Raw genomic sequence first — 25,724 nt, forward strand, 5'->3', positions numbered from 1 at the left:
CTATCCACCGGATAAATCACTATCCAGCGGATAAACACTAGCAAAACCAATTGAGGTAACCAGTGGATAGCGGTATCCACCCTTGGAACAACTTGGGGCGTGGTCCGTGTGTATGAATATCAAATTTGACACTGGATTATCAGCAACACTTTTCCCCTAAGAAAGCAACAAAGCCACATAGTTAACGTCTCGAAGCAACACCCCGTTAAGAAGTAGCACGCAACCTGAACAGAAGGAAACTTTCATGATAAGTTTACATTTACACCAGTTTCTGACAACTTCATTCTAATCTGGGTTCAAGTGCAGGTACCAGCGATGAACATCATACAAACTGGAGAAAAAACTCTACTGAAATCACAAATTTACCTTTAAGGAAACACCTTTTCCTCGCTTGTTCGATTTGTCTTCTTGAAAGAGGAACACTGTACAGCTGCAGACAAAACAGACGACCAAGGAAGTACCCATTCGCGCCAAATCTGCCACCAAGATTTATGTTCTTCCTGGTATCCAGTCTTACTTTTTCGATTTTTCTTTCGACAACAGGTTTAGAATTCACCCAAATGGTCAATAATTGTCTTTCATAATCATAAGTTACACCTATGTAATTCCAGGCCTTGTATCTGACGTCCTTTCCAGGTGTCTGTACCCGGACAGTTTTTCTGCGTGTGCGCCCCTGTATAACTACTTCAAGAACTCGTGACCTAATCATGCGCACTTTAAACTTGTTTGACTTGTAGCGAAGTATGTTGCCGTAGCGGCCTCTGTTGTTTACCCATATCAATAAGGTAATGGAATATCCAGCGTCCAGTTTGCCAGTGTTGGGGATCTCCACGTAGCTTGTTCGGTCGTAAAATTGAGTGGAGCCGTAGCGTCGACCATCAGGTCCTTCCTCGTATTTAATTCCAAAAAGTTTCGCCGGCAAATTTTTGTTGCTGCTGATGTCGGTTCCGCGTCTCTTTTTGTCCAGAGGATACACGGCAAGACTGTTTGGCAATTTTTCTGTAACACAACAGAGCAACAAAAAGTGAGCTGCACAAACGAGACGAATATGGAAGAGATCATCCAGCAGATAAAACGTAGGCGCTGGAACCTGATTGGGCATGTGCTGAGGAAAAGTGTAAATGAGAACACAAGGATAGCCTTAACATGGACCCCAGAAGAAAGACGTAGGAGAGGTAGGCCGAAGGAGACATGGCGAAGAACGGTAGAGAGAGAACGAGGTGAACTTGGGTTCAAAGGTTGGACAGAAGCCGGTTGTTGTGCGAAAGACCGAGAAGCTTGGAGAGAGAGAACGCAAGACCGTATTTCCCTCAGATGGAAAAGGAAAAGATGAACAATTAGATTGGTGACAGCATTATTTGTGATCCTTATCACTTTTCTAGAAGCTTCACTTGCTCAATGGTACTTTTTGATGTTTCCCTTTTAATACCCCAGAAAATTCAAGTCCTTTTAGCTACGAGACAGATATTTTCCACGACTTTCCAAAACCAACATACCTGCCAATTACCACATTGACTTAGGTCTACTATGATACTTACAAGTCCTGAAAAACTTCAGGCCTAGATCTGCCTCCCATACGTGAAAACAGCTTCTATGTAAAGGGTTCAAAATCACAGGAGCAATATCATAGATATAGGTTATATTACCCGGAAGAGGTTGGCCCGGAAATCGTGAGGTGTTTAAATGAACGTTTCACGTGTTTCAGAGACGTTTGGGGGAGAGTGTTTTGAGTGCTTTGGATAATAACCGACTGACCTGTTCGCGTGGACGGTATTAACGTTGGACGAGTTGTAGGAACTAAAAGGTAACAAAAAATTAAATCAATAAATGATTATCAGAGCCCTGTGTTAGTGGTTGTTCAATTCGAAATTATGGGTAACCTTAACGCATGCTCACGCAATTGTGATAATCAGCTAACGTGCAAGCGAGGAAAAAAACCTGGTCTCTTAATTTTCTATCACTTATGTTTATGGAAGCTGTAAAACTATTCAATACTTAAGGTCTGTTATCTAGAGGGTGAGAGAGGCGCATTCTTAACAAACCTGGCCTGTAACATCGTGTCACTTTACTGCGCATCTTCACACCATCCATAGCGTAGTTATAAATCTGCAAGCACGAGATTCGTCCACGAAATCTTCGTCGGTCGCGAGGGTTTTGTCCAATAACAATCGGATGGTTAGTTGCAAGGCCAAGACCAAGACCACGATACCTAAGTTGTCCGACGACTATGCTATCAATCCACAGAGTAGCTAGTTCTGTTTTGTGGTTGTAGGTTGCACCGATGTAGCTCCATATGCGTGGCTTTATGGGGTAGTAGAGTCGTTTTCCTGATTTGCCTGAACGTGGCATGACGCCAAAAGATAACTTGTAGCCCTTCATTATCGAAAGGTTGACTCCCCTGCCATTGGGATTGAAGTGGACAAGTGGGCCGGTCGTTTCGGGATAAACCCAGAACAGTATGGTTATTGAGAATTTTGTATCCAAGCAGCCATTGTTGGGAATAAGAACGTAGCTATGACTCGTTCCCCTAAAAGCCAGCGCGCCCTTAGGGTTTTTGTCAGGGCCACGCGAGTAGTATACGCCAACAAACTTTGCGGGAGGATTGACATAACCGCTGATGTCTCGATTTGCTGATACGCCGGAAAACTGATAAATTGCGACTGCTCCACGCCGCACTATTACTAAAACAAACAAAGCTTATATCAACAGGTTGCTGTAAATAGGTATACTACGTGTAACCTCAACAACAATCATCTTGGTTGGAAATCAAATTTGCTTGAGTTAAGAGGACCGGCTGGTCCAAACGTTGCATTATAGCAAAATTCATTTGACGCGCACGAAAAAAAAAAAAAAGACACGCATGTGAAACGCAGAGAGTTTGTCTTGTCAGTCATGGATGGTTGAAGTCTGAAGTCAAGCGGGCAGATGAGGGTAAAAAAATAGGAACGATCTGTCAGTGAAAAAAAAAAAAGACGCTAGTACCTGCCATACCGGGGTCATTTGAAAACGTGTGAAACGTGGTCAATAAATACGACTGTGGCAATCACCACCGGGCCTGTCCCCTTCCTGACATGACTTTGCTGACGACACACACAAATTTCACTCCTTACTGTAAGTCTGACGTTAACTTAATTGCCTGTTTAACCCTTTTACTGCCGAGGGCTTCCCCATTGACGAGTAAAATCGTCTGGCGTTAGACAGAGTAAAATCTGTAAGTGTCCATTTTAATTTTTGGAGGTGAGAGGGTTAAAGAATCCTTACGCAAAAAAAGGACTTATTTAAAGAAGCGATGTCATGGCAGATATTATGTTGGGAACTCACCAGAGGAGTGGCAGATGTTGCCCTTAATGATTTTTACAATGGTATAGAGCTGTGTAAATCCAATTAAAAACACGTGACGCCTGTCAGTTGCAACTTGGAGGAGAGTTGGGCTATCGACCCTACCAACACCAACCATGAAGATCTCTACACCAGCTCCCAGCAAAGTCGCCGCTGGTTGCTGCACTTGATCGATGGATGCACCACCAGTCAGACATATCAAAATTCTTCTTCTTCCACACTGTGGTTTTCCTCGGAACAGATACGTCTTTGCATAAGTTAACGCTTTTCCCAATCTTCTTGTACCGCCTAGTTCCCGTATTTGACGGATTGCGTTGTAAACTTGTCCACGCGAGTACGCTCTAGAGAATCCAATCAAAGTCTTCATTTGCGATGCATAGGTGACAATTCCAATTCGAGTGGCCGTTCTGGAGATTGCAAACTGACGGACAAATTCTCGCAAAAATTTAATTACTTGTTGGTATCGTGAGCTTCCAGAACGAAGGACCGTATTGGTACCATCAACGAGGAATCCAATGTCGATTCGAGCCTTGCAAACTAAAAAAAGTAATATGAAGATAGTAATGGTAATGGTAATGAATTTATGTAGCGCATTTTCTATTGACATATTCAAATGCGCTTTAAAAGCAAGGGATCTATGGGTGAGATCGGACATCAGCATACATAGGCGCCGCTGGCAGCCGCTATCAAATCACACGCATAAGAAGGGAAGATACATTTTATGGACAATTAATGCAAAGCACTTGAAGTGCAGGGAACAGAAACAGCCTATAAAAAGAAAAACAATGAAAAAAAAAATTCGAAGACTCTGCACGACGACTTACTTGTTGGTGGCCGCGTTGGCGAAGGGATTGGGTGCGGGGGTGTAATTGGTGGACCTATCAAGAAAACAAAATATTACAATACGTTACTTACAATACTTCCTAAGACTACAATTCTTACACTACTTTTTTTATAGGAAGTAGTACAAGTAATATATTGTAAGTGGTATTGTACGTAATGTCCGTCTTGTTTTGTAAGTAGTGTTCTTCGTGTTGCAATTAAAAAAAAGAAAAAGAAAAAAGGAAACAAAAGATTACCATTAAAAAATTAGGTTTAAACGCATTTGAAAGAAAAATGAAATAAGGGTGTTTACTTTCTGAGGGCAGGTTATTATGTAATCTATAAGATAAGGGTTGAGAAAAAAATAAAAACCAGGCGTTGTCAATCAATTGTGGCCCTTAGCTGTTTTTCGAGGACGCTGCTAATTTATTGAACGTAAATTATTATATGACGAGTGCTTGTAACAAGACATTTGAGACAACCGCCACCGGTATAGACCATCGGTTGCACGCTGCGCTCTTGCTCTTTAGCGATTAATTTCACCATTCTTTACGTCGCAGCAGGTGCCTTGTACCAAAGACCGACTGTTTTAAAACAGTTTTTTTGGTCATGTAACATGAATTATACGTATTCGAAAAACTTTTACAAATAAAATATCTATCTCACTTACTTTGGAATTAACGAGTATCCGGCGACAACAAACGTCATTTCCAACACAACATTATGACATGAAAGTTGATCACATATCAGTAGCAAGATACATAGAGCGAAGGACAATGCACATAACCTTTACCTTTAAGGAAACACTTCTTCCTTGCTTCCTCAATTTGACTCGGAGAAAGAGCAACACTGTACAACTGCAGACAAAATAGACGCCCCCGGAAGTACTGTCCATTAACAGAGCCACCGAGCCGTATTGGATACTTGGTGTCCAACTGCACTTTGCCAAGTACTTTGAACGAAATAGGTTTAGAATTCACCCAAATGGTCAGCCTTTGGGTTCTCTCGCTGTATGTTACACCGATGTAACGCCAAACCTTGTCCTCAATCACAGGTTTACGAGTACTGACCAAATACGTCGTCCTGCGCCTGCGCTCCACTATTTGTACTTCAAGCCTTCCAGATATTATTCGCACTTGAAATCCTTTACCAGAGGGGTTGTATCTCAGTATGTAGCCCCCAGATCTCTTTTCTTTGAAAACATGTATCAATACAGTGATGGAGTACCTAGCGTCCAGTTTGCCAGTGTTAGGAATCTCTACATAACTATTTGATAGGCCAGAAAATTGCGTGGAGCCATACCGTCGGCCATCAGGGCCTTCACCGTATGTAACTTTTCCAAGTTTTGCTGGTCGGTTTTTCTCTCGGCTGATGTCGTCTCTTTTTCTCTTGTCATCAAGTGGATACACAGCTAGGGTACTTGGCAGTCTCACTGTAAAAAAAAAAAACAGATGCTTCTTCAATTTGCTATGAAAGATGTTCCTGCTTTTAGTAAGTCAGGAAATGTAGCAGCGGTGTACAAAAGATAAAGAGGAGTGCAAGAGGGTGACGAACCCATTATGCGAAAGAGCAAAAGCAGAAGGTCTTTTTGCTCGCAAGCAGTTGTCGATGCGTTTGACTCAGGTAACTATACCAAAACGTCTATAAAACGCAGGAAACTCTTTGCACTGCTTTTTCTCAAATGAAAGGGGAAAATGCACATTTAAATGGTTGAGGAGTAAACTCCGTCTTGGTAGATTAAACATAAATGACTGATAAGACGTACAAACTGAAATATGATACTTACCTGTTGGCGAGTAAGGTATTGGAATCGGACGAGTTGTAGGAACTGAAATGGAGGAAAAAAGAAAGTGCAGTGAAAGTTGTGAAATTAAAGCAGGCGGGGTGGGTACCAGGGGACATGAAAGATTTTACTTAAGCCTCAATGCGTGACTGCGCGTAGTCCACGTGCAGAGAGAGGAAAAGTCCTGCCACGGACATGGTAGTTATGCCAAGACATGGTGATGTTATTTACCAGTTCTTTCATATACCGTTAAGCAACATTTTGGAGTCAAATTTTAAAGTGAAGAAGCAAAAAATCTCTTTAAGAGGATAATACTAAACTACGGTAGTTTTTATTTTTTTTATCAAACCTATACCAAATGCGATTATATGACAGCAAAGAGGTAGAAATAATAGAAAGCCTACTGTTCTCACCTCGACTGAAACATCGCGTCATTTTACTGTAGATCTCCGCCTTGTTCAAAGCAAAGTTATAAATCTGCAAGCACGAGATTTTGCCACGGAATCTGCGTTTATCACGAGGTTTTCCTCCAATGACAATGGGGAAGTTAGTGGCGAGACCAGAGGGAAAACGACCAACCCTTCGTTGATCGATTGGAATGCTGTTAAGCCATAGGGTGGCCAGGCCATCCTTGTGGTTGTAGGTTGTTGCCAAATGACTCCATCTGCCCCTTGGTATTTGTTTTTTCAGCGACACCACAGATTTACCCGAGCGTGGAATGAACCGAACATCGACTTTAAACGTACTGTCGATCCATAGGCGAACTCCCCGGCCATTTGGATTGAAATGAACCAGTGAACCATCGCTTTGGGGATAAACCCACAAAGCTATAGTCATTGAATATCTGGTGTCCAGACAACCGTTGTTAGGAATGAGAACGTAGCTGTTTCTTTTTCCATTAAAAGCCAGCGCGCCTTGAGGATTTTTATCAGGACCAAATGAGTAGTGCACACCAAAAAATCTAGAGGGAGGGTTCACGTAGCCACTGATGTCACGATTTTTGGAAGCAAGAGTAAACGGGAACAAAGCGACTGCTCCACGACGAACGATGACTAAAATGATTCATAATAAATAAATGAATGAATAAATGAACATATTAGGCTCCTCACGGGCGGGAAGAACAAAAATATTTTTCATGCTTCTGAGAAAATATTTTTTACTACCTCTTGTGGTCAATCTAGCAAAGTGGCTTTTTCGTCTCTAATCAGTATCAACAAAGATCCTCACAAAAACGGTTTGGATGAATTTTCTATTTTGAAAGCCAGAACACAAGCTATTGCCGGTGAATCCTCTCGCAATAGTGGTATACGAAATTTTGGACCGCATAAAAGGTATTTGAAGAAAACGTTGACGTGAGTGTTTGTAGAAATTAAGAGCGACGAAGAGTGTAGTAGTATTAGTTATTTGATAATGACTATGTTGATACCTATAGAGGCTTTCACGAACCTCATTTGTTTGTTTGGTTTTTTATTTTTTTAACAACATTTAAAGTAGAAACCTACCAGGAGAGTAACAAATCCTATCCTTGAGAGTTCTAATAATGGTATTTACTCTTGTGAATCCGACCAAGAACACGTGTGCACTATCAGTTGCAACTTTCAATAGGATTTTGGTATCGACCCTACCAACACCAACCATGAAAATCTCCACACCAGCTCCTTGCAAAGCTATTGCTGGTCGCCGCACTTGATCCATGGATGCACCGCCGCTAACAACTATCAAAACCCTTCTTCGTCCACATCGAGGCTTTTTGCCGAAAAGGGTTTGTTTGGCATAGTAAAGGGCACTTCCCAATCGCCCTCTACCACCTTGGGCTCGTATTCCATTCAACGCACTGTAAATTCTTTCCAGTGTATGGGATCCAGTGAATGTAATGATTGATTTGGCTCGAAATGCGTATGTCAATATTGCAATTCTAGTAGCTTTCTGGGAGATTTTAAATCGACGAGCTGTTTCTCTGATAAACTGAATGACGTTTTGGTGTTTTTGGCTTCCAGAACGCAGAGCAGTACTCGTCGCTTCAATAAGGAAACCAAGATCGATACGAGCGGTACAAACTGTGGAAACAAGAAAGATGATAATGGAAACATGAAATACTGAGCTAAAAAAATCTCTAGCATCTCTCTGATGGATATTAAGGGGAAAAAGTAAAAAGGAGTTGTGAATGATCCTGTTCCCACAGCTTGCCACGATTTAACATTTGCTTCATATAGCTTCATTATGTGAATTTAATTAATTAAGTCTGATGTACTGCAGGATGGCAAACCATCTGAAAACTATTCGTTTCCCCTCTAGTTTGACCAATACGCCAACGATCTTTTTGCAAGCATCACTGCGACAAGAACATCAAAGCGGTGGAGGCGAAGTTAGTTGTCTACGTATGAATAAAATTGCATAAATGTTAAAGCTTTTACTTACGGCTCCTTCTCATTTACACGGGATAAGCAGCTTAAATGCAGATACATGAACTTTGTTATTTGGTTTTCTCCAAACATACACTCGAGTCAACTTATACGAGAAGCCCTCAACACGACTGTTTACTCGCTATGATGCTTTTCTCGCGACGTAACCTTTACCTCATTTAGCCACAAGTGCACGCAACAAATTTAAGCTGAGCAGTTAGTCTCAAAGGAGAACTAAACGTCTTACTAGTTGGTACAGGCGTCGGCTTAGTTGTGGGTGGCGGAGTGGTAATTGGAGGCCCTGAAACGGAATTAATCCCAAAATAGTGTCATGCATTTGATAAGTTAGCAAACGAAATAGCACAAGTTGATAGAAACTAACAAGACAAATAAATTAGCTAAAAAAAAACATCAACGAAACACGGTCCTTATTCCGGGTGAACACAAATTTCATTTTCTTTAAGGATAATAGGGAATGACCTAGTTGGCATGAAACGTTGTTTCGTATTGATTTGTAAGTCGATTGTTTACGAAACAAGCCCAAAGAACCTTCTCCTTAGCTCAAGAATATGGCGACGATATGGGTGAAAAGATCTTTCGACCGTCGGATTGAAATCCAACGGGCCAAAACCTTTACAAATATATCTGTAATCTCCCCGTCATGTCCTCTTTTGAATGTGAGAGTTATATCATTATCATACCTTTCAGTGCGTGGGTATAAAATACGGAGAATTTCATAGAGGGAGAGCTTGAAATCGCGAAATTTCAGGAGTTTCAACAAGGGCTGCACTACTTTACGACGAACGCAAAAAAAATCATGGTGACCCAAAATTTATACGTGGGTAAATAACATATAGGCAAAGTTAGGGTCGAACAAACGCGTCCAGCGGCCTTTACATTTGCATACGTGACCTAAGAGGTGGCATTCAGGGGTCTCCAAAGGGCTTTGTGGCTGATCTTTGCGGATCATTTATTGCTGCCTTTTCAAGCGAATCTTTGCGGATTCTTGCACCCTCTACTCCATCCCTCTCGGTATGCCGGTGCTTTAGAAAGTATGTGGTCTGCTATTTGGTTTCCACTGAATCCTTTGAGTGTGACAGTGCCGGTTACTGGCCACTTTTTGGGAGTGTTTCCCGCTTCCATGGAAACCTCCTCTGTGCACATCGCATTTGGCACCCCGCTAACTTTTAAGGCACCAGTTCCCAAGCTCATCTGTTTGTGATGAGTTTAAATGTTATAAAATGCAGGTCTTAATTTGCTTGAGGCGAGATTAAATGCGCAAAACAAAAATTGCCTACCCCCAATTTTTGTTTTATAGTCCAATAACCGTAACAAAGATCTTCTTTTTTCCATAGTCATTATACTGGACTGCCATTAAACTTGATGAATCAAATCAACCGAAAACTGTTTTCCCGCCACAATAAAACACGAAATCCCCAGCTAACATAAAACCGCAAAATTACTATTAAAAACGACCCAAGAATATGTTTGATACTTTTTTTAAAAATATGTTTGATACTGACAGAGAGAAAACAAAGAAAGATAACATACAAAACAAAGAAAAGTGAGGCCCACCTGGGGGTAATTTGGGAGACACCACCGGACCAACTGTTGGCTCTGAAAAAAACACGATCAGAGGAATTTTTATAATTTTACATATATATATATATATATATATATATATTGGAAGAAAAAGACAAATAAACTACAAGTTCATCCCTACAAGCCCACTCATCAAAAAAAAAACACGATCAGAGGAATTTTTATAATTTTACATATATATATATATATATATATATATATATATATATATATATATATATATATATTGGAAGAAAAAGACAAATAAACTACAAGTTCATCCCTAAAAGCCCACTCATCAGGGGATGAGTGGGCGACCACGGAACAGGCTTGTAGGGATGAACTTGTACTTTATTTGTCTTTTTCTTCCATGTATACTACGCTCTACTTCTATGTATTGAGCACTGTTTTACGAAAATCAAGTTTCACACTTTATATATATATATATAAAGTGTCTAGAGGCACGGTGGAGGCGCAGTGGAGATTCACAGTTTTCCAGTTTGCCTCTTGCGGTTCTCCAACTCCTTAATGCTTCGTAACCATACATACGCCCATGTAAGGCGTAAACATATCGTTTCATAACAAGTTAAGTTTATTTACTGCTATCAAGAAATTTTGGAGTCAATTTGTTAAAGAAAATTATACTCTGACATGTACGCGTAAGTCAATGATTTCGTGAGTGACAACCCAACCAACAAAGAAAACAAGGTCTGGAGCAAGCTAAGAAAAGATGAGTTTCTTTCGGTTTGCCCGTTGGCTCTCATTTCACCAGAGGCTTCTATTCGCTTAAGAGCATTTCTTGGAGGGTAGTGCACCCCTCCGGAAGAGGTACGTCACTGGTGACGTGCTTCTGTCCCGGGGGGGGGGGGGGGATTTTGGTCTCGCTTAGGGTGTTCCGGACAAAGCGCCAATATTTTAAGCCGCCAAGGTCTCGTTTAGGGTTCCACGAAGAAACACAGAACTACGCGAAGACAAACAGAAGTCAAACTTTCTTTTTAACTTGTTTTTAGGGGTCAAAATTTGCTTAAGCCACTCCCGGATTGGTCTCCTTTAGGGGTCACAAAAAGCTTCAGCCACGCCCAAATGGTCTCCTTTAGGGGTTAAATTCAAAATTTCTAGCGGGCATCCCCGTCTGTTCCATATGGGAGCCCCCCAGCCCCCCTTCCCCCCGTCTGTTCCATATGGGAGCCCCCCCCTCTGTTCCATATGGGAGCCTCCCCCCTCCCGGGGGACTTCTGTCTCCTACCAAAATTGCTACTTTCTTATAAAGGAAGTTCTTTATAATCCCAAAAGCTTAAGCATGAAAACTGATAGCAAGAAAAGCTCATGGTAAAGGTTATGAGAAATACAGTGATCCGTGCAAAATGTCCAAGGGATAGAATCTCTGTAACCATATTATTGAGAAGAAAACAGAGAAAACGAAGAACCCGTCGAGGGTTCAAACAAGTTTTTTTGTTGTTGTGGAAATCGTTCTTTTTGTCTCGGTCTTGCTAGTAAGGGTTCGAGCAAACGGAAGAACGCTTTTTCAGTCAATTTGAAAGAAAGAGCCACTTATCATTGCGAATAATATGGTCTTGCTAAACTATACTACCAACAAAGACTATTCCGGTCTACAAAAATTCACAGCTCAATTTTGCGAATTGAAAACCAATATTAGTGTTCAGAATTTCTGCATCTTCAGTCCAAGTAAAAGTACCAGGTAAAACTAAACAGTCCAAGTAAAACTAGATTAACTTTAACAACAGGTCATAACTCGAAATGATAGAAGAAAAGGAAAACCATAAAAATTCTTGAAAACCTACCTGAGCGGAAACACCACTTCATTTTACTGGTAATTTTCGCACCATTCATGGCATAGTTAAAAATCTGTAAGCACGAGATTTTGCCTCGGAATCTGCGCGTCACACCAGGTTTTTGTCCAATTACAATAGGGTAGCCAGTCGCCAGACCAGAGCGGAAACGACCAATATTGCTCTGAACAACGGGAATGCTGTTAATCCACACAGTAGCTATTCCAGTCATGTGGTTGTAGGTTGCACCAGCGAAAATCCATCGGCGCGGTGAAATTCTCTTGAACACAGGGGGCACATATTTGCCGGAGCGTGGCAGGAAATGAGCATAAAATCTAAATTGGCGGTCAATGCCTATGTCGACCCCTCTTCCATTTGGGTTGAAATGGACAAGTGGACCAGTAATTTCAGCAAAAAACCAGAAAAGTATCGTTATTGAATATCTCGTGTCCAAGCAGCCATTGTTGGGAATAAGAATGTGGCTGTTTCGTGTTCTGAAACCCAGAGCTCCTTGGGGATGGTTATCGGGACCACGTGAGTAGTATACGTGAACAAACCTTGCAGGAGGATTAGAGTAAGCGCTGATGTCACGGTTTCTGGTTGCACTGGTGAGCTGGTAAATAGCGACTGCTCCACGACGCAGAATCACTAAACAAGGGAAACGAAGATATTCGAGATGAATTACGCAGAATTCGGGACAAAACTAGCACAAGAATTTTCAAAAGCAATCTGATTTTGGGGTAACGCAAGCATTGTATTGACGACGATAATATTCGGGCTCGTAAGAGAAAATAAAATTAAAAAGGATGCATCGAGTTCAATGGAGCTATCTTTTGGCATACAGTGGTTTCACCGGGACGGCGGTCTTGAAAGAATGAATCGACCTGCAAAAACATCGACAACTCACCTGGAGAGTAACAAATCTTGTCCCTTAGTGTTGTGACGATAGTATAAAGCCTTGAAAACCCAACCATAAATATGTGTTGCCTGTCAGTTGCAACTTGCAAGAGAGTTCGGCTTTTGACCCTACCAACACCAACCATGAAAATCTCCACACCAGCTTCCTGCAAAGCCACCGCTGGTCGCCGCACTTGATCGAAGGATGTACCAAACGTCAGAACAATCAAAACCCTCCTGCGTCCACACTGCGGCTTTCCACTGAACAGATATTGTTTAGCATAATTAAGAGCACCTCCTAATCGTCTTCTGCCATTAAGTCTCCGTATTCCATTGACTGAGTTGTAGATTTGTCCTGACGTGTAGGATCCAGACATTCCAAGCAATCGGTTGGTGTTATAAGCGTACGAGAGCAAACCAATATGAGCCGCTCCTCTGGAAATTTTAAATACTTGCGCAGTTTTTCTCACGAATTCAATGAGGTACCTATAATTTCGCCTTCCAGTGCTAAAGACGGTGCTTGTTGCTTCAAAAAGGAATCCTAAGTCAATACGAGCTGTGCAAACTGCAAAATTGAGACAGAATGAAATGTCAAGCCAGGAAACTGAAGACGAAAAGTGCTTTCTTTAGGTACAAGTAGAATCAGAGAGATATTTGCACGCGTGTCAACAAATACAAAAAACCTCTTTTCATTGTGAAAGTGCTGACACAGTTTGTGTGCCCTCCGAGAAAAGGTGTTGTTACTGAATCCCCCAACAGGAGCAAGCCATACATCATTTGCAGCAGACATGTTAGCGTCGCGTAAACGTGATACGGCAAAAGCTGCTTGTGAGAAAAGTATGACGTTTCTCTTAATCTAACTTGTTTCTCTCTTTAAAAAAGTTGCCTGTTGCGAGTCACGTTAACAGGCAAGAAATCAGCTATAATTAATCAAGCTCTTTTAGTAAACGCAAATTACTCATTGTTTTCATTTTGTCTTATGAACAATCGGATTTGTTTTGGCGTCTTGCCATACCTAAATTAAAGTTTGTAAACAAAGATCCCCGTACAAGGCTTCTATTCGAAGGGTGTAATCTTTGTAATGCACTTCGGCCATTAGAAAAAAATGAGGTAAGAAAAAGCTTTGGAAGCTAAAACAGATCACTTCGTAAAAAAAACTTACTTCTTGGTGCAGGTGTTGGCTTTCTCGTTGGCGTCGGAGTGGTGATAGGTGGCCCTGGAAACAAGTATAGGAAAAACGATTAAAAGTGGAAAAAGCCTGTATGGAATTCCAAAAAGCGGTACAAATAGTGGATTTACAGTTGCTTTCGTCTGAGTGCAAACTGGACACCTTTAAAATGAAACAAGGTTGAAGTTAAGAGGCTCTAAATGACAGACTCTAAACCAAAGTCAGTGCAATTCTCGCTTGGACTCAACGGCTGCTTGCTAATGATGAGTGCATATTGATAAAAGCCGTACTTTTAAAGACCTTGTACGAAAATTGAGATAGGACGCTGACAAATACCATATCTGTGACAAAACAATACATTTTACCTTTAAGGAAACACTTTTTCTCTGCCTCCTCAATCTGCCTCCTGGAAAGTGCAACACTGTACAACTGCAGACAAAACAGACGTCCTCTAAAGTACTCGCTGCTTCCCTTGTAGCCTCCAAGTCTTATTTCCTGCCTGGTGTCTAATCGTACTTTTCCGATCTTTCGCCTTGCTACAGGCTTTGAATCCACCAAAATGGTCGCCAATTGAGTTGTCCCGTCGTATGTAAAACCAATGTAATTCCAAACCCTGTATTTGATATCACGTACACCTGTAGAAACCTTGTAGGTCTTTGTGCTAGTGCGATCTTCCACTACAACCTGAAGCTCTCGTTCATTTTTCATGCGCATTTGAAATCCTCTGGGCTTCCGATTGTACTTCAGTATGATGCCCCTTTTCCCCTCGTTCTTCAACCATATCAAGACAGTGATGGAATACTTGGCGTCCAGTTTGCCAGTGTTGGGGATTTCCACGTAGCTATCTCTCCGACCGTGAAACTGAGTGGAACCGTAACGTCGACCATCAGGGCCTTTAGCGTATGCTACGTTTACAAATGTTGCTTGTGGGTTTCTTGCTCGGCTGATGTCGGTCCGGCCTCTTTTTCTGTCCAAGGGATATACAGCAAGGGTGCTTGGCAGTCTCACTATAGCGCAAATACATAAACAAATAAATAGCTTAATTAAAGATTGTCAGGTCAGTATACAACTGGCCTCAGTTGTTCAAAGGATGGATAGCGCTATCCGCCGGATAAATCATTATCCGCTGGATAAGTAATAGCAAAACCAACTGCGCTATCCAATAGGTAGTGATTTATCCAGTGGATAGCGTTATTACCCTTTTGACCAACTGGGGCTTGGTCGCTTTCTTGTGTGTTCTGGGTTGTGTGACTTTTCTTGACCAATCGCACAAGAGTGTGGTGGAAAAACACAAAACTTTCAAAGTTATACTCCAAATTCAACTGTTAACTGTCCTCATATATTATCCATGCATTTTCCATACAAGATACAAAGGAAAGTACGCAAAAAGTGGTAAACAAAAGTAATAACGAAAGTTTTACTTCCACGAAATAAAGGAACATTGTATAGGTATGAGAAAAACGTTAGACTCACCTGTTGGTGTTGAAGGTATTGTAATTGGAGGACGAGTTGTGGGCCCTGGAAAGTAAAACACGTTAACTCTTTAAAGAAACTCCTAAAAGGTTTTATTATACTACTTTTCCCATGCAGATATTTGCACCAAAACGGTCACCAGAAAGCCGACATAGTTTGGCTAGGAAAATGCAATGACATATTAGACCGAAAACGAAACGCCATACCCACCTGTTGGCCGCTTAGTAGGGATTGGACGAACGGTGGGACCTGAAATCATTTAAAACCAAACCTTAGTGTCAATCATTTTTACAAGTTTCAATATTTCAGAAACGATCATATCCTGAAATGAAATTTACGGAGCTTTATAAAAAAATAATGATGTCTTCATAATGTTGACAGAAATGCTTGCTTTGTTAGTTTGCTATCCCCGGCACCCTGTTTGTTATTGTGACAGGAAATGTTGCTTGTAACCGAAACTGACTATGAACTTGTAAATAAAGAAATAAGTAAGGAAAACGTATTTATCAGGCTTTGATCATTGCGACAATTACCATGCGTTCCTTGCGGCCGATGCTCCGGTTTGTTTTTCTAATAGACGGGGAAGGAGACTAAGGCTCAGATTTTGTGTTAAGTTGACGAAACTCGCTAACCCTTTGAACGAAGTGGTTCGAATTCACAAAGAAAGATTTCAATACAGCTAAACGCTGTTATTTCTAAGTCACAAGGCAAACAGAAAATAGTTGGAATTAACGGGGATTCAAAATTACCGGTTCAGCATAAAATACTGTGCAACGAATATATCTTGATGTTGGTAGGACTTTGAAACAAAACCCTTCAGAATACTTTCCTTTTTTCAATTAGAACAAAGATGGTAACTTTATCTCCAAATCTAGAAGTGTAAAGAGGAATTCTATATCAAATGAAGCGTGGTAAAACCACTAAAAATGGGAGGTGGGGAACAAAACCAGGCGAATGAACCTTAGGTCGAAATAGAAGGGAATTTGCAATACCCGACTTCGAAATAACGGGATTCATTAACAATTATTTGCCGAAGGCGAAGTGATTATCGGTGAATATTCACCGAGACGAAGTCGAGGTGAATATTCAACGATAATCACTGAGCCTGAGGCGAATAATTGTTTTAGTATAAATACACAGGTGATTATTTCAAAAAAGAGAAAAAAAAAACATTTCAACGCGAAATCATCTTCACTTACAGTGGCAAAACGACTATTAGCCAATGAGAGCGTGCGATTTTGTATAATCTCCAGTGTATTTATGCTAAAATGTATTATTTACTGCCAGGAGAAAAATATTCTAATACCTCTCCTGGCGGAGAACATTAGGGAAATCAGCCAAATTGCAGCAAGTGTATGGATAAGTTGGTATCGCTTTAAACTACTTTTCATTTAACTCTGTTTATTATTCCGATTTTTGTCTATCGATAACGAACTCTTAGGCGTAAGCCCGAATATTTCACTTACCAGGCTTCTGGCATATTTGAGTTTTCAACTTCAACAGCAAGGTTATCAGTGTGCCAAATGACGCTGTCAGCACGTGGTATTGGTCTGTTGCCACCTTTTGCAATTGGCTCAATTTGAACTTCCGACCGAGCCCGATAGTGAAGACTTCAACACCAGCAGCTTTCATTCGGCTTGCAGCTGGACCGACCTTGTCCATAGAAATACCATCTGTTATTAAAGTCAAGACACGCTTTCTTCCGGGGGTGGAACGCCCCTTGAAGAGGTAATCTCGAGTGTAGTCTAATGCTTTTCCGATCTTTGTTCCTCCACGAGGAAATCTGATCCGGCCAATTGCCCGGAGAATTTGAACCTTTGATGAATATCGTCGGAAGCCGAAGATCGGTATCGTGCGAGACGAGAAAAGCACGCACCCCACGCGGGATTTTCCTTGTGATATCTCGAAAAAGCTGACAATCGCCTTTACAAAGTTGAGTATGCGCACGAAGTTTCCTTTCCCCTGATATTCAATGCTTCCTGAGCCGTCGATAAGAAAACCGAGGTCCACTGGAACACTGCACACTAAAGTTAATTTGCAGAGAAAAAATTAACATTAAACACACATTTACAGAGAACGCATTTATAGTCTTTATAGTCTTTACCCAACGGATTGTCAACAATTTGACCGTCTTCGCCTTTTTTTTTTTTCACGGCAAAGGCGTAATTGCATGGATGTGCTGTTACATAACAATGTTCTTTTGATTTCGTAAAGTATTGCTCTGTTACATGGGCGAATCCGGGAACCACCGACAAAGATTAAAGTTATGTTGAAGTTATATACTTACTTCCTGGACGAGGGGGTGACGGCGTATATGGAACTAAAGGCAAAAAAAGCGCAAATACGTATGAGGAACAACTGAAAAACATGAAGGCAAACTGAAGCAGTCGCCAAATGCAACCCGACGAGATTAGGGTTTGGTCCAATCTTAGCGACTCTCGATTAAATTTCATTTCGACCAAAGGGAGCTTGCATAGCAACATTGTCCATCTTCAACCCAAATGCCGTCAACCAACTTTTAATTATCTTGCCCTGTTGGCAAAGAAAGAGAGATGTTGTACTTACCAGATGGTGTGGGTGTGATAACTACGAGAAAAAATAAGAATAAAGTTAACATTTAAATTTCTTCTAATTATTTGAAGCAAAGCTAAACAGGAAATTTGTCTCAGCGGTAGCTAATCTGATTAGTGGTCTTTTGAACAGGGAAGAAAAAGCAAAAGAAAAAAATCTTTCAGCCCATTTGTATTTCAGTGCTCTAAGATGATGAAAATCATTATTACTATAGCTATGGAAAGAAACGTGATCTCATCTACTCTACACATGAAAAAGCACTATATTACTCGAATATGCATTCAATAACAACGTAACACACGTCTTACCCTTTTTGAAGCAGCGCTTTCGAGCTCCTTCAATCTGTTTCGCCGTTAAAGGAACACTGTAAACCTGAAGACACGATATTTTGCCCCGGAAAGCATTTTTATCTCGAACCCTGGCGCCCATTCTCACTGGATAATTTGTGGCTAACTCAAACCGTCCAATGCTTTGGCTGGCAACAGATCTGGAGTTAAGCCACAGATTGGCTACTCCACTGTTGTAATCGTAACTGGCACCGACATAATTCCACGCTCGATAAGTCGGTTTCTTCGCGTAGGTCGCCACCGAAGCGGTCCTCCCTTTAGAACGTCGAACAAAACGCACGAAAAGAACCCTTGGACCAACCATCCACAGGTGAACGCCAAAGCCACGCCTATCATAGTGAAATATAGGACCGGATTTCCCGCTGTGGAACACCCAAGCAAGAATAGTCATCGATCGCCGTGTATCAAGTTTGCCATTGTTCGGAAATTCGATGTAGCTGTTTTCCGATCCCGTGAAAAGAGTCGAACCCCCACTACGTCCGTCGGGGCCTGGGGCGGGGCGAACATTTGATGGTATTCCTGGTTGGTTATTGTTTGTAATATCTTTGGTTCCTGAATCCTTGTCGAGGGGAAATATGGCCACAAGTGGAGGTGGTGCTAAAAACAGAAAGAATAAATTAATTGAAATTATCAGAACACCAAGCGAGACCAGCGCCTCGATTAGTTTCTAAGCTGAACAGAACACCATTTCGCGAGGTTTAGTTGAGTGGTAAGGGCAGATGCCCGCACGTTTCTGGCGTAAGCCCCACTGTAACCATCACGGGCAGCCCAAGTTCGGTATGGATGGCCGTAAGAGTAAAGGAATAGCAACCCCGATTATATATATTTAAACAATAAGAAAAGAAATAACAAGCAAAACGTCTCAATAAAAGCCCTACTTCAGGGTAGTGTTGTGTTGCTTCTTTCCGGCGAAACTATTTTCCAGATTTAACGCAATAAAAAGCGAGTTTGGTCATTACCGGGTTAGGAACCGACCCCTCGGTGCCTATAAATAGTAAACTGAATTGTTTCTCGCCGTCTGGGATCTCGTGATGTTCTATTTGTCTCACTGTTTTGTTGATATTGAAAAAACCAAAGCGAAGTAGTCAAGTGACAACCTCAAGGAGTAGACAGGAACAGAACATGCAACGTGAGATTTATTGTGACAGACAGGGAAGGGTGGAGTGGGGTTTTGACGGTGAAAAAAGTCTGGACAGGAACCATCGAGGATGATGAAGACGGATGACTGATCGAATGACGGAGTGGTTTAGTAACACACCACGCGAAATAAAAACTCCATCGCAAGCAAATGCAGTCACAGAAGTGACTGAAAACTAGAGTATATCTATTTTTGTTGATAACCTACCGGGAAGTGGCGGCGTTGGAGGAGGTGCACCTTAAAGAAAAATTACAAATAATATTAAAGTTACAGCCTTAGGAAAGCTTTAACCTTGGGATTTTTAACTACATGGTGATGATTCAGAGCTTTCAAAATGACGGTCGAATCCTTAATATGCTATACTAGTACGGCAAAGCGAAGATATATTTGCAACAAGCCGCTTAAGTATTTCATCTTGGTCTAAAATCTCAAGATGAAGCCCCTGTAAGTATGGTTCCCTTTTCTATTTGGGAATTCAACCTCTTTGGCGCTCTACAAAATAGGCGTATAATAAAACAAAAACGAAAATCGAAGCTTGATACTTTTTTTTCTACAAAGGAGTAAAGCCAAAGGGATACAATATTTAGGACTTAACATGCTCACCTCTAAAACAAACGTTCCTTCGCTTGCGTATCTGTAGACCGTTTAGTGGAATATCAAACACCTGCAAGCAAGCAATGCTACCTCGAAAATGTGTGCTGGAACGAGGCCTGCTTCCCATGACAGCAGGATAGTTGGTAGCGAGTCGTAGACCTCTTCCAATGTTCCTCTGGGCAAGAGGGGTCGACTCACTCCAAAGAGTAGCCAATCCACTTCTCCCATCGTAACTTGCACCGACGTAGTTCCATGCCCCTGGACGAACACCGGGAGTCCTAAGAACGTAAAAGCCTTTACCAGATCGTCGCACAAACTTCACATACAATGTTCTCTGCCTAATGATCCAAAGGCTAACGCCGGAGCCCTGTGGATTGTAGTAAAATACTGGTCCACCCTTCTCGGGCTTGACCCATGCTAGGATGGTGATAGAATTCCTTGTGTCGATACCTCCGTTGTTTGGAAAAAATGCGTAGCTACCACGCCATCCAGTAAAGTAAAATGAGCCCCTGGGGAAACCATCGGGCCCAGGAGCCAGGCGTACTCCTGTGGTACGTGCGGGCGTGTTTTTTCTTGGACCAACGTCGCGTCCTAGCGTTTTGCTGTTGAGAGGGTACAATGCCACAGCACGAGGTGGCCCTGTGGGAATAAAAGGATGTTTCAGAAACCAGAACAAATGATGGTGATGATAATCCTTCATCATCATCATCTGCGTCCTATTCTTTTCGGTTACTTTCAAATGTGCATTGCAGAAACAAGCATTCAAATCAAGCACATATAAATGCTTATTAAAACCTAAACTGGCTAAAGGCGGTTAAAGGCAAGAAGTTATTTATTTACAAACCGATGTGGAACAATAAAAGACAAATCCATCCTGTAGTCAAGGCAGGATTGACATCCGAGCATCCGCATGAAAACCCAGCGCCCTGACTACTGTGCCACACCGTCTCCTCGCCGCCTCCCTTATTCGTAGAGGGGGCAATTCTTAATGTGAGGAACCTTGGAGCGAAAGGAGATGAACAAACGCGAGAAAACTGAGAATAATACAGCTTATTAAAGTCGTTAACAACTTACTTGTTGGCGTCGGAACGGTAGCTGTAAATGAAAAGGAAAAGTACTTAACCAAATGCTCTGGATAGCACAAGTGTTACTAATACTTTAAAAAATACAACCACACTTTTAAATTTACGGAACATGTTTCGATGTTTCAAACATCATCTTCAGCCATAGTGAGTGTAACATTAAAATTTATATATAACTATCAATACAGTGATTCTTTGTAGATTAAATGTTCGTTACAAGTAGGTAAAATTCAAATGAACCAACAGTATTATAGAGAACAAAACTGACATAACGGTAAAAGTTTAAAAGTGTAATGCTAAACTAACATGATCAACTTGTTTGCTGAGATCGGGTTTCAACCGCTCAATATGGAAGCTCTCCTTGATTTTGAGTTGATAGAAATAAGCAGGATTATCAATAATTTTGAAGCAAGAAACATCACAATTATCGTGAAAATTTTCAGAAAAACTAAGATGCTTGAAAATATGAGAATTTTTATCCCCGAAAAGGTGTTCATTTACACGTGTGTAGAAATGCCCGTTGGTTTCACCTACATGTTCCATAAATTCACAAGTGTGGTATTTTTTAAAATATTAAAAGCACTTTAGTAAAGATACATGCTTCCCGACCCAACAAAGCCTTTTTTTTAATTTCTCTCAATTCTTAACTGGAAGATAATATGACATTTTCTCGCGAATCTCGTTTTCATTCCTCACCCGAGGTGTCAATTTCTTGAATGTTTACGCATCCATTCATGCACCATAAAACCCCCCGCAAAGGAGGCAACATTGTAACAGAACCATTGTTTCCGAATTTTATATCGAATTTTTAAGAACACAAAAAGTTGCTTTCCGGGAAGTAAACATGTCTTAAAGTGCTACTATGACCAATAAATCAATTCTTCTTTTTCTTTGTATTTTAAAGCTATGTTAACTAAACACTAAGTGGCCCAAGGTTCCAGCCTTGATTAAAAAAAGACACCTGCTTATTTTAACTGAAATTTTCCTATTCAATGGTCCGCCATTACTAACTTTGAAATCTTGAGGGAACGGGATTGAAGAGAAAATGACGTGAAAGACTCGCTTGTGGTGTGTACACGACTGACTTAATATGCAGCACAAGAATTTCGGGTTTTCAGACTTTTAAAGTCGCGTTTTGCATAATTATATAATAAGCTGCATTTACACACTTTTCTTTAGGGTCCAATTCTCACTTACACTTAACGTAAACATCCTTTGGATAAAACTTAATCAAGGCTCAAAATTATGCCAGTCCGGTGTTAACCAGGCACATCTTCAAAATCTAAACAAAAAACTTACGGACATGATTTTTCTTTTTTATCTTGGTAGCACTTTTAAAACATACTTTGCTTCCTTAGCAAATGGAAACGTTTTCCGCAACAATTGTTCCCTTAATTTAAAACAAAGCACGCAGTCAGTCCACGGCCTAGAATAAGTGTGCACGCACGTGTGAAGTAATCTTTTGGCACAAGCTGATAACATTAAGAAAAGACCTCGACGTTTGTCTTTCTTCGGAGAAAACAGCACTGTATCTAAAAAACTGAAATTTGAAGAGACACTCCCAAACCTCTCACGTGCTCCCCAAACTTCCTGCGTGCATCGAGCCTCGACATACGAATGCAAAGCATGAATCAGTTTTTAATTTTCTTTGTTTATAGGGACAAAGCTTACGTGTTGGCGTCGGTTTAGGAGGCAGACAGATTTTCTCCTTAATAGCTTTGACCACAGTGCCTAGGCGACCAAATCCGGCGGTAAATACATCGACAGGGCTTGAGGCAATTAGTTGTAATTGGCTCCTTCGAAATCTTCGCCCGATACCCAAAGCGAAAACCTGCACACCGCCTCTTCTAAGGCTTAACGCAGGCCGTTGAACACCATCCGAAGACACGCCATCCGTTATAACGAGAAGAGTTCGTTTGCGTCCCCGTATGGTTCGCCCGGGAAAGAACAACGTTTTTGCAGCAAGCAGGGCTCTGCCCATAAATGAGCCTCCCCGCTGATATTGGTAACTATTGGAAAAAAAAAGAGAAGGTTCAACGTTAATTGTTCCTCTGCTCGAAGTGGTATCACAAGTAATCGATTAAGCATAAATGATCTAGGCTGAAATCGCGTCAGTTTAAAGTGGAAAGATCTTTACTGAACAATTAATGAATTCAAGTAAACGATCAATGCCACTGAAATTTGGACCCCTCTTTTAAGTGGAGAGATCTTTCTTACTTTAAATTAGAATTAACGTGCACATAAATTATGCTGCTTTAAAATGGAAAGAGCTTTAATAGACTAATTGCTTGGCAACGGGCAATAGGACAACGTACTGAACTTTCGACCTCCATGACACCTGTGGGATGCTCTAAACAGATGCTTCACTCTTTACTTAAACTGGAGCCAACGTTTTAAAAAATTGGAAAGATTAGCTTCAACAGCTTTTGCCTAACGGGGTCTTAAAGTGAAGACCAGAAAAGCAATTGATAACGCCATGGTCTAATTTTTCTGAAAATAATATAACTGAATAATTAAGAGTTGAAATCCATATCGCGTTAAAATTATTAGGATATCTCAAAGCGCTTTAGACAATGCGTATTCAAAACTAACTTAATATGCATAGGCTAGTAGGCACTGATCACATAGCAGAACGATAAACTGAAAGTGAAGACACTTTGAAGGCCAACTAAAGGAGATAACCTTTTAACTTGCATTAAAAAACAATGACATTTGGATAGGTTCTTGATACACAGTGCAGAGGGAAAATCACAGGCGAACATCGTAATACCAATGTTAAGCCGTGACAACTAAACCTCGTCGTCTATAAGTAGTGGTCGTCGAAATGTCCAGATGTCTTAACGTTATTTTTTGAATAAAATTAATGGCCTAAGAAAGCCTCAAGGCGTAGCAAACTTAACTCGGCATGTCTATACCGAATAAAAGGAGGATGGGTGGGGAAGAAATAAAGGATGATGGGAAGGATAGGTGGATGAATATAAGAGAAAACTATTCAACACACCCGATGCGTCCAATGGCTCTAACAACCTGCTCTCTTGTGACATAACGGTTAAAGCCAAAAATCAATCGAGACTGAGAATGGAACACCATCACAGCAACTCTTGTCCCACGGGTAGACAATGGGAAGAAGCTGACTAAAGACTTTAAGAACTCGATAACCTTTTGAAAGTTCGTTCGTCCCACACTTCGCGAAGCGTCAATAAGAATACCAAGATCCACGCGAGATCTGCAAACTAAAACGAAAATTACCAGTGACTACACTGTAAATTTTTCAATGTTATCTAACTCTAAGGCTTATGTTACACTCTTGCAGTAAAAACAACAGAAACAGCAGAATCACCTGGCGTTGGAACTGGCGGGATTGGGGGAACTGTTCAAGAAAAACAAATAGCAGAGTTAAGTAACATCTCTAAAATGATTTCACCATAGTTACTCAGTACATAAACCGAGAGAAAATATAGAGGCAGAGAGAGACTGGAGACGCTGGCCCGGATTATGAATGTTATAAAAGTCCTTCAAGCGGAAGCAACAAAATAAATAAATACATTCTCTTGCCCATAGTTGAGTTTTCTCAAGGCTCTAGATCTTTTGTGTGAAAAAGTAAGGAATGGTACTATTAACAGCATTCATGTACAGCTTGTGCAAAACTTCACTATTTCAAACTTTTACTTCACAGTAAATTACTCCGGGAACATGCGAAGATACTTCATGTCAAAAACTAATGCACATATAAAAATGCACATATTTTGATTCGTTTGCGGATAAAGTTCAGAAAATAGTCCAAGAACGCTGAAAAGTAATATACAACATAATATGCAAGACCAGAAGAAGAACGAAACAAGACAGACAAAGAGACAGAATTTTAGAGCCTTTGAAACGATTGTAAAACTTACTTGGACGGAAGCACTTTTTCTGCTGTGAGACTATCTGGATACGCGTAAGTGCCACATTAAATATCTGCACACACGCCAGTCGTCCACGAAACACGCGACGGTTTCCCGGACTCTTGCCGATGAGGATGGGATATTCTGTGGCCAGTCCATTTCGGAACTTTCCAACATGTTTCTGCGCGACTGGGTAGCTATTGATAAACAAAGTCGCTAAGCCGGTTCGCTGGTCATAAATGGCCGCTATGTAGCTCCAAGTGTTCGGTTTGAGCCCGTTACCAATCAATGGCCTTACGCTGCGGCCCGATCTTCCTCGTGGTACCACCCGGAAGTAAAGTTGGGTCAAGCGAGAGAGGCTTAAATCAACGCCTGCTCCTTTGGGATTGAAATGGATTAAAGTTCCGGGAGCTTGACCATAAACCCAACATAACACAGTCAGCGAGAAACGAGTGTCAAGACAGCCGTTGTTCGGAATAAGAACATAGCTCGTTCTTGTCCTTCCCCTAATTCGTTTTACTCCAGGGAAATAGTAAGCTCCCTGTGGATGTTGATCGGGTCCCCTGGTGTAGGAAATCCCTACAAGTCGTGCCGCTGGGTTCTTGTACTGACTGATATCTCGGCTCCCTGCCTGTTTGGAGAACGGGTAGGTGGCAACTGATCCTTTTGTTAAAATCACTGAATAAAGGAAACACGATTCACATTTATTGTTAGAATAAATGAAATTTAATATATTCACAATGTTATTTGTTAAGATGTGAAAGAAAGAGGCTCAAACTTAAACCGTATACCGGTTAACATTTTCCAATCATTTTCCATCGTTGGCCCTGTTTTCACAATCTTTACTGTATAA

General features: G+C 41.1%; 1 protein-coding gene across 1 annotated transcript in view; it reads right to left on the bottom strand.

Moving 5' to 3' along the window:
* LOC138046779 (uncharacterized) overlaps positions 1-25,724 on the bottom strand; it is a 169,248-nt gene that overhangs the window by 105,860 nt on the left and 37,664 nt on the right. Inside the window, exons 32-57 of the mRNA XM_068893362.1 lie at positions 24,881-25,549; positions 24,328-24,357; positions 23,989-24,220; positions 22,659-22,996; positions 20,980-21,000; positions 19,915-20,544; positions 19,519-19,548; positions 18,135-18,770; positions 17,821-17,841; positions 17,543-17,575; positions 16,722-17,279; positions 15,256-15,300; positions 14,148-14,789; positions 13,777-13,830; positions 12,625-13,179; positions 11,730-12,365; positions 8,594-8,647; positions 7,447-8,001; positions 6,358-6,996; positions 5,948-5,989; positions 4,955-5,593; positions 4,164-4,217; positions 3,322-3,876; positions 2,043-2,681; positions 1,756-1,797; positions 367-999 (exon numbers count right to left, since the gene is read on the bottom strand). Coding sequence (XP_068749463.1) covers positions 367-999; positions 1,756-1,797; positions 2,043-2,681; positions 3,322-3,876; positions 4,164-4,217; positions 4,955-5,593; positions 5,948-5,989; positions 6,358-6,996; positions 7,447-8,001; positions 8,594-8,647; positions 11,730-12,365; positions 12,625-13,179; positions 13,777-13,830; positions 14,148-14,789; positions 15,256-15,300; positions 16,722-17,279; positions 17,543-17,575; positions 17,821-17,841; positions 18,135-18,770; positions 19,519-19,548; positions 19,915-20,544; positions 20,980-21,000; positions 22,659-22,996; positions 23,989-24,220; positions 24,328-24,357; positions 24,881-25,549 — 8,982 coding nt within the window. The remainder of the gene's footprint in view (positions 1-366; positions 1,000-1,755; positions 1,798-2,042; positions 2,682-3,321; positions 3,877-4,163; positions 4,218-4,954; positions 5,594-5,947; positions 5,990-6,357; positions 6,997-7,446; positions 8,002-8,593; positions 8,648-11,729; positions 12,366-12,624; positions 13,180-13,776; positions 13,831-14,147; positions 14,790-15,255; positions 15,301-16,721; positions 17,280-17,542; positions 17,576-17,820; positions 17,842-18,134; positions 18,771-19,518; positions 19,549-19,914; positions 20,545-20,979; positions 21,001-22,658; positions 22,997-23,988; positions 24,221-24,327; positions 24,358-24,880; positions 25,550-25,724) is intronic.

The sequence above is a fragment of the Montipora capricornis genome, chromosome 4, assembly GCF_036669925.1.
Source record: "Montipora capricornis isolate CH-2021 chromosome 4, ASM3666992v2, whole genome shotgun sequence".
Lineage (NCBI taxonomy): Eukaryota > Metazoa > Cnidaria > Anthozoa > Scleractinia > Acroporidae > Montipora > Montipora capricornis.